The 14649-nt window shown below is 52.2% G+C and overlaps 3 protein-coding genes across 12 annotated transcripts; 2 read left to right on the forward strand and 1 right to left on the reverse strand.

The window, feature by feature from the left end:
- The first annotated feature begins 454 nt into the window (after positions 1-454).
- tbc1d24 (TBC1 domain family, member 24) lies at positions 455-7056 on the forward strand. 9 transcript variants are annotated; one of them, XM_089014941.1, is made up of 8 exons: positions 1692-2158; positions 2261-2377; positions 3996-5012; positions 5341-5514; positions 5597-5660; positions 5736-5831; positions 5891-6221; positions 6393-7056. In XM_089014941.1, the coding sequence occupies exons 3-8, from the start codon at positions 4048-4050 to the stop codon at positions 6560-6562; spliced, it is 1800 nt and encodes a 599-aa protein (XP_088871067.1). In that variant the 5' UTR covers positions 1692-2158; positions 2261-2377; positions 3996-4047; the 3' UTR covers positions 6563-7056. The 9 variants fall into 9 exon arrangements, with proteins under 9 accessions (XP_088871071.1, XP_088871067.1, XP_088871070.1 ...); XM_089014945.1 differs by lacking the exons at positions 1692-2158; positions 2261-2377 and adding an exon at positions 455-515; XM_089014944.1 differs by lacking the exons at positions 1692-2158; positions 2261-2377 and adding an exon at positions 2676-2907.
- A 2245-nt stretch (positions 7057-9301) lies between these two features.
- Positions 9302-11653, forward strand: atp6v0cb (ATPase H+ transporting V0 subunit cb). The gene is made up of 3 exons (XM_089014737.1): positions 9302-9707; positions 10771-10954; positions 11135-11653. The coding sequence occupies exons 1-3, from the start codon at positions 9635-9637 to the stop codon at positions 11337-11339; spliced, it is 462 nt and encodes a 153-aa protein (XP_088870863.1). The 5' UTR covers positions 9302-9634; the 3' UTR covers positions 11340-11653.
- Positions 11654-12612: 959 nt separating this feature from the next.
- On the reverse strand, positions 12613-14649 carry nubp2 (nucleotide binding protein 2 (MinD homolog, E. coli)). 2 transcript variants are annotated; one of them, XM_089014735.1, is made up of 7 exons: positions 14489-14649; positions 14014-14132; positions 13493-13691; positions 13259-13416; positions 13085-13195; positions 12941-13010; positions 12613-12882 (listed from the first exon to the last, which is right to left on the reverse strand). In XM_089014735.1, exons 1-7 carry the CDS (start codon positions 14505-14507, stop codon positions 12740-12742), a joined length of 819 nt encoding a protein of 272 aa, XP_088870861.1. In that variant the 5' UTR covers positions 14508-14649; the 3' UTR covers positions 12613-12739. The 2 variants fall into 2 exon arrangements, with proteins under 2 accessions (XP_088870861.1, XP_088870862.1); XM_089014736.1 differs by having other exon boundaries at positions 12652-12882; positions 12941-12985.

A 14649-nucleotide genomic window follows, 5' to 3' on the forward strand; every position in this document is an offset into this window, starting at 1 on the left:
ACTCTTGCGCACAGAGCTACGGATCGGAGAAGTCAACAGCGGATGCGCGAGCTTCTCTCATTCACCATGAGCCGCCCAAAGTAAGGCGCTCTCATTGAATTTGCGCCATTCGGGGCTCAAAGGCCAATTTTGCCGCTCAGGTCCGCGTCACACAAAGGCCATTTGGACAAAAAGGAGCCAAACGCTTCATTTCTTTGGGGTGGCGAGAGAGCCGTGCGATGGGAAAGTCTTTGGGGGGAAGAAAGCCTTTGAAGGGCGCGCTCCCTGGAAAGAGGCGAAAAGGGAGGGCCCACGGGAACGGCGCGAGACTCCTCCAATGTCACCAAAGCGCACCTGTGCAATTGAAACCTGTTTGTGGAGAACACGCTGAAAGCGCAAACGGGAAGAAAAGCAATGAAAAAAAGCCGTATGGAGTGGCACCTAATGGGATGCGCTTTTTCATTTTGTACTGCAGGTACACAAGTGTCTTCAATCACTCTGCGATAGCCCCTGCGATTCGCCATATGTGATCAAAGGTAAGCCAAAGTCCTTGGGGGTCTGCCCACACACACATTTATAGAGAGATAGAAAAGGTTGCATTGATGTGGTCTTTTAGTTCAATGTTTATTGTTCACGTTGTTTTGATGAGTTGATGAATTCCTTGGGCGCGCTGCACGCTGCACGCTGCCTTTGTATGGCAAGTCTTTGATGTCGCTTGAATGGAAGCCAACACCTGAAGCAAAGTCGTGAGGCGCTTTTGACGCTGCGCAGCAATGCAGGAACATTCAAACAGAAAAGCCTCCTTGAAAAACGCGTGCACAGGCAAACGTATCAAATGGAATGCCAGCGTAGCCCAAGGAGCTCCATCACGACTGAACACGGGCGCCCGGCCGGCGCTCTTTTTTTTAGTCAATAGGCCAAAGAGATCCTGCGGCGTGAAAAGACTTTGAGGCTACTCTGCCGTGATGTTTTTGCAACCGTTCCATGACCGGCTGGTTTCTCTGGTGGACTTTGACCCCAGGTGCGTTTGTCCTTTTTGAGTTGCGGCTCCCCATTTTGGAAAGCTGTCATTTGGCCCAATGGAGTAGCTGGCGAGGAAGGAAAAACGGCAGCCAAGCCGACCATTCCGCCGGCGACCTCGCACGCTTCAGGCGATCAGACCTCCTCTCCCGGATGATTATTTGGCAACTTGAGGGACAGTCAAGTCCGACGCTGGCTTTTATGTCCGGGGCGGCAGCGTGACATTTTTTTTGCTATTGGGCATGAGGAAGCGTTGCTCCAAAAGTCATTGGAGACCTTTGCTTGTGCGTTGGAGCTTCGTGGCTGCCAATGCAAGCTCATTCCGTCTTGTCCTTTGATTTGAAATCCCCAAATTGGCCTCGAGCCGGACGGACGGACGGACGCAGGGAAGCGCGCCTTCTGTTGCTCTTCCCTAATCCGCGACATGCGAGGAGGCGCGATGATGGAGGACTGCCGGCGTCGGTCGGGGGCAAAGGAACGTCGCTCCTCCTGTTGGTGGAGGTGGGGGGGGGGCATCTTTGTGACGGTTATCGCCAAGTGGCGAGTGATGGCGGCTTGAGGTGGGACGCGATTGGAATGTTCCCATCTGAGAACGCATGACAATCGGGGGGGGCAGCATCTGTGGTGGGCTCACAGGTGCAACGCGGGAGGAATGTGCTCCAAGACAAGAGGGGGGGGCATTTCTTCACAATTTCATTACTTGGGAGTTTGCAAGAGGTGGAATGCCGCCATTAAAATGTCACCTGCGTGTTCCAAAACGCGTCTGTCCGCAAAGATGGCAGCGTGCGATCTCTCCGAAACGCACACGCGTGCGCGCACATTCCGCTATTTTCCAGCTGCGTGGAAATAAGATAATTTACAACCTGTCACACGTGCGCACCTGGGCCGGCCGGCTGCTGTCATCGCCGTGGAAACAGCCCCCGGCTGCTTCGCTGCGTCACGCTATCATCTCGACAATCTCGACAAATGACAGAATTGCAAAATGGTGTCCAAAATCTGTTTAGTTAATGTGCAATAATAAGATTACATTTTATTTCTAAGCGCCTTTCAAAACTCTCAAGGACACTTGACAGTCACAGGATAAGAACATTATTTTTACTGCGGGTGAGCAGCGGCAGTCAGTCGTGCCAGCGTTTACCCAACCTGGAAGTAACGCACGGTAATTTGAGCCATCTCATTCGAAAAAATAGATAGACAGACAGACATCTGTCTGTCTATCCGTTTTTGAAACTCTTGCTGTGCTCCATTGTCCCAAATGCAGGCTGGGTCAGCCCCACTGAAGATGGAGGCAACGCGGCGGCCGGCGTTTGGGGAAACCTCAGCCAAGGCACACCCGACCCCCTGCAAAAATCAGAATCAGAATCATCTTTATTGCCAAGTATGTAGAACACACAAGGAATTTGTTTCCGGTAGAACACGCTGCACTAGTATCGTCGTCCAAAAAAAACTGCTAAGTGGCACTATACAGTTCCATTTTGGCTACTGTTGAAAGAGTTCAAACCCATCAAGAAATAAATGGACTATAAAATGGTTGCCCAAGATTTTCTTTTGCCCCCTCAATTGCGCAAAAGCCTTTCCCGGCTGACTTTGACTACCCTGGACCTGCTCGGCGCCTGAAACCCAACTGCAAATTGAATTGAGTGCCGGGCTGATTTTCGGAGCAACTGCGCACGCGCGAGGCCGCTCTGAATTCCGCTCGTCGCCGCTTCGAGGCGTCTCCCGTCGTCGGCACGTTTGCGTCGGTCTTTTTTGCTTCCTTTCCGTCCGCTTTCTCTCACACCGAGTGTCTGTCTCCGAGAAGCGCGTCTGCTCCTGCGGACACCGACGTTGAGATGCGCACGCGCGCTTTTTGTCTCGCCCGCTGCAAGTGAAAAGACGACGCTGCGAATTGGCGTGCGAGGCGAGGAGGTGACGTTGACGCTCGTCCGACCGCGTCATTGTTGGGATTTGCACGCTTTGACGGTCGGAGGTTGCCGTGCCGTTTGGATTGCGGTAGCCGCTGGATGCTAACTCTTGCTAACCTGGTCAACAACAAACAAACATGGGCTTTTTGAAAGCCGCTGGAAGAAAGAAGCTTTCCTTCCAGCGGACTTGCGTACGGTTCGGGGTAGCAACAATGGTGTTTTGATGAATTTGTCGTCAAAAACGATTCCGTCATCACCGTTGTTCAAACTTGGCAAGTCGCGCTCGTGTCTCGATCAATCATTCCCTGCCATGACTTTGCAATCGTCAATCTTTTCGAGGCCCTTCTCACTCAGAGTTCCAATTGGGACCTGTATTTCATGTCCGTGCAGTACGTCGCTTGCTTGACACGATGCATGTCTGCCTCGTCAAATGCTCATTTTATGATTGGCGATTTTTTTTATCATCCCTTTGATTTTTCTGCTTTGTTGAGTTCTGCCGCCCCTCGTCAATTCATTTTGGAGCCTCGTGACTGCAGTTAGGCCATCTCGTGATCTCGACGCTTTGTTTGCCTGCAATTGATGTGCTTTGCGGAAAGATGGCCGTTGGTTGAAGAGACTCCATTGCTGGAGGATGTCGGAAGCGGGATCAACGTCTGCAACGAACCCTGTGAGCGCCGCGTCGCTTTGTGTAAGCGGCTTCGCTAAATGATACAACTTGTGGATCGAGTTGAGGTTCTTTATTGGTTGGAGGGAGAAGGCAATTGACCCGTGCGGCTCTCGTAGGATCTCATCAGACTCACTCGCGGCGGCGCGCCTGCTCCTTTTTTCTGTAGCCAGGCGTCACTGGTTGAACATGCAAATACGATTCGCTCATCTCATTACAAGCGCGACACGAATGCCTGCGAGGGATCTTTGCACAGATGTCCACTTGATTGAGCCCTTCGCGTGAGCGGCGCAAAGGCGGAGATTAGCCAAGCGGGACGTTTTGGGGACCGGCGTGATCCGATTGCCGCTCGGCGCCGTCGTCGGGTGGGATAAAGGGATCTGCTTCGGCGCGCGCCTTTGTTTACGTTCTCCCCATTTCCTCCGCAGAGCAGATCGGAGATCGGCTCGCCGGACGAAGAACCCCCGCCCGTTTCCCGTCATGGCCGAAGAGGACTACGGCGCGTTTGTGGATGCGGAGCAGATGGGCGATCCGGCCCAGAGCAGCGGGCCCGGCAAGGTGGACTGCGAGGACCCGAGAGCGTTGAAGCGGATGGCCCGTCAGGGTTACTGGGCCGACAATCACCGACTGCGGGCGCAAGTGTACCAGCGGCTGATCAAAAGCATCCCCTGCCGCACGGTGACGCCCGACGCCCAAGTCTATGCGGAGCTGGCGGCAAGTCCGGCGGCCGGGAAGGTCCCGCTGCCGGATCTGGTGGACGGGAACCCCGTGCCGCGCTACCGCCTGAAGGCCGAGGCGGTGGGCTCGGCCCACCGCATCATCCACTGCCTGGCCGGCCAGTTCCCCGACGTGGTCCACTGCCCCTCCCTGCCGGCCGTCACCTCTTTGCTCCTGCACTTCAGCGCCGACGAGGCTCAGTGTTTCGAGCAGGTGAGCCGCATCCTGGCCTGCAACCAGCCGGCCAAACGGCTGCTGGATCAGACCTTCCTGGCCCACGAGTCGGGCTGCATGACTTTCGGAGACCTGGCCGGCAAGTACTGCGCGCCGACGCATAAAGGCATCGTGGCGGCCGCCCTGGACGTTCTGGACGTCTACTCGGACTGGCAGCGATGGGTGCTGGACGACTTGCCCTTCAGCCACGCGGTGCGCGTCTTGGACGTCTACCTGGTGGAGGGCTACAAGATCCTGTACCGCGTGGCCATCGCCCTGCTCAAGTTCTACCGCAAGCACAAGGCGGAGGAGCCGGCCGGGCGGCAGCCGGATTCCGCTCGGGTCAGGTCGGACATTCGGGCTTTCGCCCGAGGGATCGCTTCGGCGGTGACGCCCGAGAAGCTGCTGGAGAAGGCCTTCTCCATCCGCTTGCTGAGCCGCAAGGAGATCGCCTTGCTGCGGCTGGCCAATGAAAAGTCCCTGCGGCGGAAGGGCATCACCGTCAGGCAGAAGAGGTACGCCGTCCGAAACGGGCAAGCGCCGCGACCGGCCGGGCCAAAGTGCACAGATGGCATCAAACCGCAAAAATGGCGGGCGGCGCGCACTCTCTCTCTTCAACTTTTCTTTCCCATGCGATGATCTTTCTTGTCCTCCTCCCCCTCGTTTTGTCCTTCCATCTCGTCGTCACTCGCCACGGCTTTTGCTTCACATTCAGGTGGGTTGTGTTGTTTTGCTGTCACGTGCCGGCTCCGAGAAGAGAATGCGACTTGATTGGTGGAGAAATTGCCAAATGACAGCAGCAAAAGAGATTGAAGGTGGCATCCTGGTGTTTCTTGTCGTCAGGAGCAACGTGCAGCTGGCGCTGGACCCGGACACCTTCTCCTCGGAGATCGTCGGCGCCAAGGAGATGAGGGACGTCTGGTCGTGGATCCCCGAGCGCTTCGCCCTGTGCCAACCGCAGCTCCTTTTCACCACCTCCGCCCACGGCTGCAGCCTGAACCGGTACGGTACGGTACGGTACGGTGGCTTTCCTGGGGGGGAATCGCGGCGAGCGAGCGAGCCTTGTTTGAAGCTTTGTGACCGTGACCTGTCGCGGCAGATTTTACGAGCATTGCGAAGGCTACGAACCCACGCTGCTCCTGATCCGAACCACGGACGGAGACGTAAGGCAGCGACAAAGGTCACGTTTGTGAAGGCCGCACACTTGTGAAACGGTGCCGTGGCCGTTTTGCGCTCAGGTCTGCGGGGCCTTCCTCTCCACCGACTGGGAAGAACGCAAGAGGGGAGGCAACAAGTTGAGCTTCTTTGGCACCGGCGAGTGCTTCGTCTTCAGGGTGAGACCACTTTGCTTTTCTCCGCTTTGCAAACATGACGGAACTCCCTTTGTTGCCAGCTTCAACCGGAGATGGAGCGCTACGAGTGGGTGGTGATCAGACATCCCGAGTTGGCCCGCGGCGTGAAGAATGGGGGTGAAGCGGACACCGAAGCGGACGCCAGAGCGGACGCCAGAGCGGACGCCGAAGCGGACGCCGAAGCGGACGCCAGAGCGGACGCCAGAGCGGACGCCGGAGCCTCCCAGGACCAAGACTGTGAGCCTGCTGGCCTGCGTCAGCCCGAGAAGGCGCCCGGCCAGCTGTCGCCCTTCCTGGCCGTCCACCACTTCAAGCTCAACTCGAGGAACACCTCCATGTTCATGGCCGGGAACTTAGACTCCATCATTGTGGGTGAGTGGCTCAAAGGGACAACGGCTGAGGGGCGCAGGCAGGGAGCACCGAAGGTGAGCGGGCACCTTTTGCTGCTTGCTACGAGCCAATACGAGCTTTGTCGTTGTGACCAAACAAGTCCAGATTCACCAAAGCCGCGGGGGCGACCTCAACCCTGTCTCCTCCAATCAGGTGGCGGTGAAGGGAACGCTCTCTACATCGACGCCGAACTCAACCGCGGGCGCAGCGGCCGCTGCGCGACCTTCGCCAACCCGCCTCTGTGCGCCGAGAGCTTCCGGGTGGCCCTGCTGGAGGCTTGGGGCTTCCGGGACGCCCTGGCCGCCTCGCCCCAACGCCGCTGAGCAAAACTGGCCAAAAAGCACCTTCAGGTTTGAAGCCGTCATGCACTCCTTGTTTTGATGGCGCGTCCAAAAGTCTGGTGGCTCTCCTTTTGTTTTCTTTTTTGCGCATCTTGTTGCTCCACCAAGGATCGGAATGGCAAACTGTTGTTGCTTCTGCAACAAATGGAGACGGGGCGGAGCTCATCCTTCACAATGTTTTTGATGTCAACATTTCACTTTGGCCGCACGATAAATGAATCCTTGATTGCATTTCTTGACCTGGCGCAAAGTGTGGTCCTTTTCTGTTTTGGCTCTCTCTTTTTGTAGACGCCCCCCCAAGTGCAGTGTTTACGATTAGTGGTCAAAAGCAAACAAGAAGGATGCATTTTCATGTTGTGGTGTATTCAGATGTATGATGAGGTGAAACAAACGAGTCGGTGTCCCACGTGTTTGTGTCTGAAAAATGCGCCGCCTCAACGTGTTTCAAAGGTTGAATAAACACGATGCAAATGTCACATGTGCATTTTGTCGTCGGATGAAGTTTTGTTGACGGGGCTTTGATCCAATCACCTCAGCTTGATTTCGACAGCACTTTGAAGCAAGAAAACCCGCGGCAAAAATCGTCCGTGCAATACTCGATTAGCCGAAACGAAGCCAACCCAAAAGTCTCAGGCCAGGTCAAAAGCATCCGCGTGACCTCTGCTTGGATCTGTCAAGCTGCCAAGTGAGCGACAGCAAAGCAAGCCGCGCTTGCTTGCCCCCGCCCGCCCCCCTTTTTTCCCTTCTATCATCAATGTTTGAATGGTCAAGCGCGGCTCTCCAACGCCCACCGCAGCGACGAGCTTCTCAGAGTGAGGCGCCTGGGATGAAAATCGGCAACCGTGGTCCTCGGTCCGAAAAAGGGTGAAGTACCCTCGCCGGGTCCGGGAGGAGTTCTTGCCCCAAAGTATCTTGGGCTCTGGTTGCGGAGTGACAGATCGGCAGGCGGATGGATGCGATGCCTGCTGCCGCGCGGACTTTGCATCGCTCTGTCGTCGTGAGCCAAAAGGCCAAGCTTTCAATCCGGCCCTCGAGCTCCATTCCAAAGTTCCTCCGCGCTCCCCTGCCGGTGGTTATGGCTGTGTGCAGCCCCTCCCCTACACAAGTGTGCCAGATGCCTTTTCGTGTCCTTTGACCTTCCATCTCAATCGTTAATCCCAAGCAAGCTCCTTGTGTTTTTCCACCCACTTCCAATTTCTCATCCTGTACTGCTTCTGCACTTTTACTTCTAATAACATCCCGGATGAATTTCCATGTTGCAGTCACCTGCAGCACCTCCTATTTAACTTAATGATGCATCAAAATTGTTCATAAATTACAAGTCCGTGAAAATTGATACATGGAGGCAAGTGATGGACTCACCTTTTTCTCTTTGAGGAAGTTTCACAAAGAAAAACAAAGTATTGCATGCACAATAAGATGTCCTCACCCGATATGGGTCTTGGCTCCACAGTCTGAGTACTGTATCTGTTTTAGTCCTGTCTTGGGGGCTGGGGGTGCTCATATGGCATTGACAGAAGCTCTGACCTCAACATCGGAATCAGAATCATCTTTATTGCCAAGTATGTAGAACACACAAGGAATTTGTTTCCAGTAGAACACGCTGCACTCGTATCGTCGTCAAAAAAAACTGCTAACTGGCACTATACAGTTCCATTTTGGCTACTGTTGAAAGAGTTCAAAGAGTTAATGGCTTGGGGGAAGAAGCCATACCCTTGCAATAATGATCTATCGATCGATCTATCTATCTATATCTATCTATCTATCTATCTATCCATATCTATTCATCTATCTGTTTTTATGTTTTATGGTCTCGTGTGCAAATGTTTCAATTTAGTCACTTGCTGGATCTATCGATCGATCTATCTATCTATCTATCTATCTATCTATCTATCTATCTATCTATCTATCTATCTATCTATCTATCTATCTATCTATCTATCTATCTATTCATCTATCTGTTTTTATGTTTTATGGTCTCGTGTGCAAATGTTTCAATTTAGTCACTTGCTGGATCTATCGATCTATCTATCTATCTATATCTATCTATCTATCCATATCTATTCATCTATCTGTTTTTATGTTTTATGGTCTCGTGTGCAAATGTTTCAATTTAGTCACTTGCTGGATCTATCGATCGATCTATCTATCTATCTATCTATCTATCTATCTATCTATCTATCTATCTATCTATCTATCTATCTATCTATCTATCTATTCATCTATCTGTTTTTATGTTTTATGGTCTCGTGTGCAAATGTTTCAATTTAGTCACTTGCTGGATCTATCGATCGATCTATCTATCTATCTATATGTTTTATGGTCTCGTGTGCAAATGTTTCAATTTAGTCATTTGCTGATATGGTATTCATAAAGGCAAAACGTCCATTGACAGTTTGTCAATTGGTAGAATGTTCATGAGACGAACTACTAGTGGAATTGCATCAATATTGTGTTGGTGCATTTAAGAGTTGATCAAAAGAAGCTCATTCAGTGTCCTTGAGAGTTTTGAAAGGCGCTCATAAATGAAAATGTATTATTTTTATTGTTATTCAGTTTATTATTTGGCTGAATCCTCCTGTGCCAGCTCGAGGAGGACGACCCAAAACGTCAAAGGAAGGCCTCGACAGATTGTACCAAATGAAGTCCAAGGCGGGGGTGCTTTCGATCAAAACATCGAAGAAAAGCAGCGTTTTATTCCACATCCTTGGAATTTGAAAGCCGCATGGAAGCAATTCAAGCGACCGGCACACGCTTTCTTGACGTTTGCCGAAGGCACATCGCCATTTTGGGAAGGTTGGAGGCTGGTCAGGTGATGTTTTCCGCCTCGCCATTTTGTTCCTCTGGGACGGATCTCGACGACACGAATCGCGAGCGACTCTCTCTACAAGCGACTGTCGGCTCAGTTGGACCCAATTAGCCGTCCGTTGTCACCTCGCTCATCCAGCCACAAGCTCGTTGGACTTGGTCTCGGTTCACCTTTTTTCTCTCGGCCTCGACACTTCCCTCGTGCTTTACTTGTTTGTTTTAGATTTTGGGTGTGCGTGTGGAACTATGTCGGCCGAAAGTCCCGAATACTCGCCGTTCTTCGCGGTGATGGGAGCCTCTGCGGCGATGGTGTTTAGCGGTAAGTATCGACAAGGCCTTTTAATTTTCATTCGTTCTCTCTCTGATCATTCTTTTAACATTTAGTTGACATCGAAATGGCGACGCGTGTACTTTTGATGTCCTCTTTTTAACCGACTGCTTCCGGTAAATGACAAGCCACAGAGTTGACTTTAAGAGTGCTCGTAAATGTCCTTGCCGCTTGCCAATTCCTGTACCCCCAAAACACCAAGTATTTCGAGCCGTGTCGTTTCTCACAATCGCTCATGTCACTAGCTAATAGTGCTTAAGCTATGCAATGACGTCCACGCATGCTACCCTCGCGTTTTGGCTGGCTGACAGGCGTGAAAATGAAATGAGCAATATTCTCTCGCACGTAAAACACTTTGCTACCCAGTCAGTCGCTGGACTTGCTCGAATGGCATCAATCTCGAATGAAGTCTACTTCTCCCAAGAAATGACGAAAACGGCTTCGGCCACCAACATGTCGTGCAACCGGCGACATTTTTTGTTGTTGTTTTTGCCAATCTTTGGAAATCGGCCATGAAGAGCAACTTCCCGATTACTCCAAAGAATGACAGTCACATGACATCTCACATGATGAGTCTTGTGCCTCGAAACGGCCACCTGACTCTTGTGTCAAGTCATTTTTAAGGCGCACGCTACCTCAATGCTACAAAATGTTATTGACTGAAAATGAGAACTGACTGGAGTTTCAGCCTGGTTGATGTGCACACTATTTGGCCCGTTTTTTTTATGGTTTGTGTCAATTTCACAGGAGGGATCCGGCCCTTCCCTCTTTTTGATGTTATTGGCACGCCAAAAGGCGGCGTAGTCCTCTGCAACAAAGACGGTTTTAGACCTCTGGAGAAAAAGTATGATAAGTGACAGCTGGGACAGTTGTGGGATAAGGGCTTCCAGCTCTCTTGAATGAGGAAACATTCACATGGTAGCGACGCCATCGTCAACCCGTCCTACGGGAACAACGAGCGGCGCTTTTGGGAGGAGTGCAGAGCGACGTGCCTTTTTCTGATGCGTCTTTATCCGACTTTTGAGCACTTTGCTTTTGTGCGCTCCCACGGCAGCCTTGGGGGCGGCCTACGGCACGGCCAAGAGCGGCACGGGCATCGCCGCCATGTCGGTGATGAGGCCGGAGCTCATCATGAAGTCCATCATCCCGGTGGTCATGGCGGGCATCATCGCCATCTACGGCCTGGTGGTGGCCGTGCTGATCGCCAACAGCATCACGGAAAGGCTCAGCCTCTACAAGTGAGTATGTTTCCGCCGCACTCGCTGATATTTGGAGGACCCGAGCTTCCCTTATTTTTCACATCCGCTGAGGAATTTTGTTGTGAAACACGAGCGCGGATGACAACGTAGGGGAGTTTCGGGCTCCCGTGCGCCCTCTTTGGCCCCGTGCTGACCCGAGACTTTGCGTGTGTGTCGAAGGAGCTTCCTCCACCTGGGGGCCGGCCTCAGCGTAGGCTTGAGCGGGCTGGCGGCCGGCTTCGCCATCGGGATCGTGGGCGACGCCGGTGTGAGGGGCACGGCTCAGCAGCCGCGACTTTTCGTGGGCATGATCCTCATCTTGATTTTTGCCGAGGTCTTGGGGCTGTACGGGCTCATCGTCGCCCTCATTCTCTCCACCAAATAAATGCCTCGCCGCTCCTGGAGAAGGAGTGTCAACTTGTCTTTTGGTTGGGGGATACACCCCCACCGCCCAAAAACAAAGAAATGGCTCCGTGACATGGGCCCATCTCAATAATGTGTACAAAATTGATCGACGACTTGTAGATGTGCAATGTAGTCATTTGTGGTGTGCGCATGTGCGTGGAAAAACAATTGCCCCTCCATCCCCACGCTCCCCCTCCTTCATTGGGGTCTCGGGCAGGATGGCATTCATCTTGATCTATTCATGAAATTGCCGCCACGTGTCATTTTATTTATTAAAAAAAGTCAATGAAAGTATTGCAATGCATCAAGTCAACTTTCTCGGGACCCCAGCCCCCCTTCTTTTTTTACACACAATTATGAGTGTCATTGTCAGTTGTATGATTTCCGAGTGCCCGGAGTGTGTCAGTGTCGGCCCGATTGATTCTCTGCGTCTTTTCCTGTTGACATGAAAGCCGCCGCCACCAAAAGGTTCTCCATCCACTCTTTTTGCCTCCCGCTCATACGTGGCTTCATCTCATCGTTTGCGCACATGCCGGCGCTCTTTGACTTTTTTTCCCTCAACATTTTGTCACTTTATGAAGAGGGAGCGTTTCAGGAGACCCGTTCCAGCCTCAACAGCCGCTGACCTGTTGATCACGATTGAGAACTCAAGTGGGGGGCAGCCATCATTTTGCAGGCAAGTGCTCTTTTCAGTTGAATGCAACACTAATATGGCTGCGCTGACTTTTGGTGACTTGCTGCGAGAAGTGATTTGCCTCAAAGTTGGGGGGGGGCACATTGTTTTGACTCTGTCTCATCTCCCATTTCTGAATGTGACGTTCATGGCTCTTTTGTAAATTTGTAATGCCTTTGGCAAGTCAAGCACACGTCAGCCAAAGCCTTCCCTCCTTGAAACGCATGCTGGCCCACTATTGCATTGATGAATCGGAAATAGCGCGACCAAATGTCAAATTTGGCTGGAAACCTTGATTGCAGAGGCCATTTTCCCCCTTCAATTTCTGCCCGGAAAAAAAAGTGATCAGAGCAGTTCCCGGTAATGCAGTCGGTAATGTCCTTTTGTATTGACGTGAATGTTTCCACAACCAAATGAAAACAATTCAATTTGGACTTGAGCGGCTCCCCCAAAGTGGCCATATTTACGCCCCGCCGTTGGGTCAAAGATCACACGGAATCAACCACGGAATCGTGGTGTTTTGTCAAACGTTTTCAAATGGAAACTTCCGAGTCAGTAACGGGAAAACAAACACCTTGAAGTCAAGAAGAAATTGGTAAATTGCGAAATATGAGCAAAGTCACAAAGGAGTTAAGAATGCATTGAGGTTTTCAGACAGTGTGACAGTTATCTGCACAATCTTTTGAAGCCTTTGCGTGTTTGCATTTTTACTCTGTGCTTTGGAGGCTGTTGAGGAGTGTCTTTGTAATGGCGCTAATGGCACTGAAGGTGGCGCTGTCTGGGAATGACACGAGGAAGTCTTTGCCTTGCTCCACACTGGCGCCCAGCTGAGGATCCAAAGGCACACAACCTGCAGGGAGACCATCGTTTGCTTCTGATGCCATTCCTCCCCCTGGCCCCAAACTCACCCAGGAACGGGGATCCTGTTAGCTTGGCCAACTCCTCGCCGCCACCTTTTGAAAATATGTTGCTGCATTCCTTAAAAAGACGAAACAAAGTGTGTGTGTGTGTGTCGGGAGCATGAATCCAACTCAATGGAAAGAGTCACCAACCGAGCAGTGCGGGCAAACAAAGCCGCTCATGTTTTCCACGATGCCCAGGATGCGCAATCCGGTTTTCTTGCAGAATGTCACCTCTCTCCTGACATCTCCCGTTGACACGGCCTGGAAGACACCGCCACGTGGAGCTTGGAAGACAACATTTCAAAAGGTGTCCATTTTCTATACCTGGGGGGTGGTGACCAAAATGGCCCCGTCGGCCACTTTGTGCTTCTTGAGGTTCTCCAATATGGCCAAATGCTCGTCGGATGTCCCCGGCGGCGTGTCCACCAACAGGACGTCCAAGTCTCCCCACGCCACGTCTGACACAAACTGGCCAATCATGGCTAAGGAAGCGCGGGAGGACAGTGACCGCTTGAAGAGCAAGAATGTCCCGGTGGAGGCTTCGGCTTGAAAGTCCACCTGTTTTCTTGGGCCCCCTCCACACCACGGCTTCGTCCGGGTCATCCAGCAGGAAGCCGACGGACATGAGCGCCAGGCTTTTCTCCGCGTCGGCGTAGACGGGCACCCATCCGGAGTCGCACTGGTGCACGTCTTGCCGAGTGGCACTCAGCATGCGAGGGATGCTCGGGCCGCACAAGTCCACGTCCAGGATGCCGACCTGACGGGACGCTGCAACTTAAGGCAATGCGCAGGACGGGCTCCAAAAAAATGGAGGACGTGTTAAGGAGAAGGGCACACTTGTGCCAACATTCCTGCTTGCGTACCAGCCACCCTTGCCTTTAGCCATTTTATTCTCGCTTTCTTAGCATATTGCTACTTTCTTTCAATTTCCGTCATTCATACTCCTCCTGTCTGCTCCCATTTGACCCCCCCCCCCCCCGCCCTCCTTCCCATCGACTGGTGTCATTTGCCCTTCCGTCCGTTATTTCCATCTCCTCCAAAAACAAGAGACGACATGGATGTTCTTAAATAATACCGGCCTTTTTCCCAGCATGCCTCAGTGCCAGAGCAAGCTCGGCGGTGATCGTGCTCTTCCCCACACCGCCTTTTCCAGACAGAACCAAGATGACATGACGCACTCCTGCCAGGCTGTCGCTCTCTGGGAAGACACGAAGATCAACTGTTGATTCATTCGTGGGAAGTGACGAACACGAAACGTTTCCCTGCGGTTTCAGGGCCCCCACCGACACTTAAAATGGTCGCTTCCTGATCTTCCTGATCGTCCCGCAATATGAAAAAATGTGCTTTTTATTTGTAAGTCACGAGAAGTCGCCGGTTTTGCACGCTCAACAAATAGCCTCAAGTTTGAAAGTACAGTGACGAGGACGACCCAAGCGTGAATTATCTCCACGCGAGCAGCAGGTTAGTCGTAATTAAAACGTATTCGTTTCTGTTGTTGATCCTAATATTCCAGCTATGCACGCGAGCGGATGTGTCATCTAATCGATAACTCACGTTCCACAGTCTGGTCCATAACTGCTTTGAGGAAACTACGCAGCGGTTTGCATCCCGGACCCACTTCCGTAAAATGGCCGCCAGACTCTTGTCGGCCAATCGGAGGCCACCTGCCATTGGACAATGACAGGAAAGGATGGTCCGGAGGCGGGACTAGAGGA

The sequence above is a fragment of the Hippocampus bargibanti genome, linkage group LG15 (genome assembly GCF_051943395.1).
Source record: "Hippocampus bargibanti isolate YZ-2025 linkage group LG15, ASM5194339v1, whole genome shotgun sequence".
Lineage (NCBI taxonomy): Eukaryota > Metazoa > Chordata > Actinopteri > Syngnathiformes > Syngnathidae > Hippocampus > Hippocampus bargibanti.

Bases quoted from the DNA above. Each gene is read 5' to 3' on its own strand.
- nubp2 (XM_089014735.1), bottom strand. The intron at 13,692-14,013 runs GCCGGTATTATT...GCGTCCCGTCAG, and splicing joins TGAGGCATGCTGGGAAAAAG to GTCGGCATCCTGGACGTGGA. The intron at 13,417-13,492 runs GTGGACTTTCAA...GCGCTTCCTTAG, and splicing joins GAGGGGGCCCAAGAAAACAG to CCATGATTGGCCAGTTTGTG.
- tbc1d24 (XM_089014940.1), top strand. From the start codon at position 3,483: ATGTGCTTTGCGGAAAGATGGCCGTTGGTTGAAGAGACTCCATTGCTG. The intron at 5,515-5,596 runs GTACGGTGGCTT...CTGTCGCGGCAG, and splicing joins AACCGGTACGGTACGGTACG to ATTTTACGAGCATTGCGAAG. The intron at 5,832-5,890 runs GTGAGACCACTT...CTTTGTTGCCAG, and splicing joins GCGAGTGCTTCGTCTTCAGG to CTTCAACCGGAGATGGAGCG.
- atp6v0cb (XM_089014737.1), top strand. From the start codon at position 9,635: ATGTCGGCCGAAAGTCCCGAATACTCGCCGTTCTTCGCGGTGATGGGA. The intron at 9,708-10,770 runs GTAAGTATCGAC...CTCCCACGGCAG, and splicing joins TGCGGCGATGGTGTTTAGCG to CCTTGGGGGCGGCCTACGGC. The intron at 10,955-11,134 runs GTGAGTATGTTT...TGTGTGTCGAAG, and splicing joins GAAAGGCTCAGCCTCTACAA to GAGCTTCCTCCACCTGGGGG.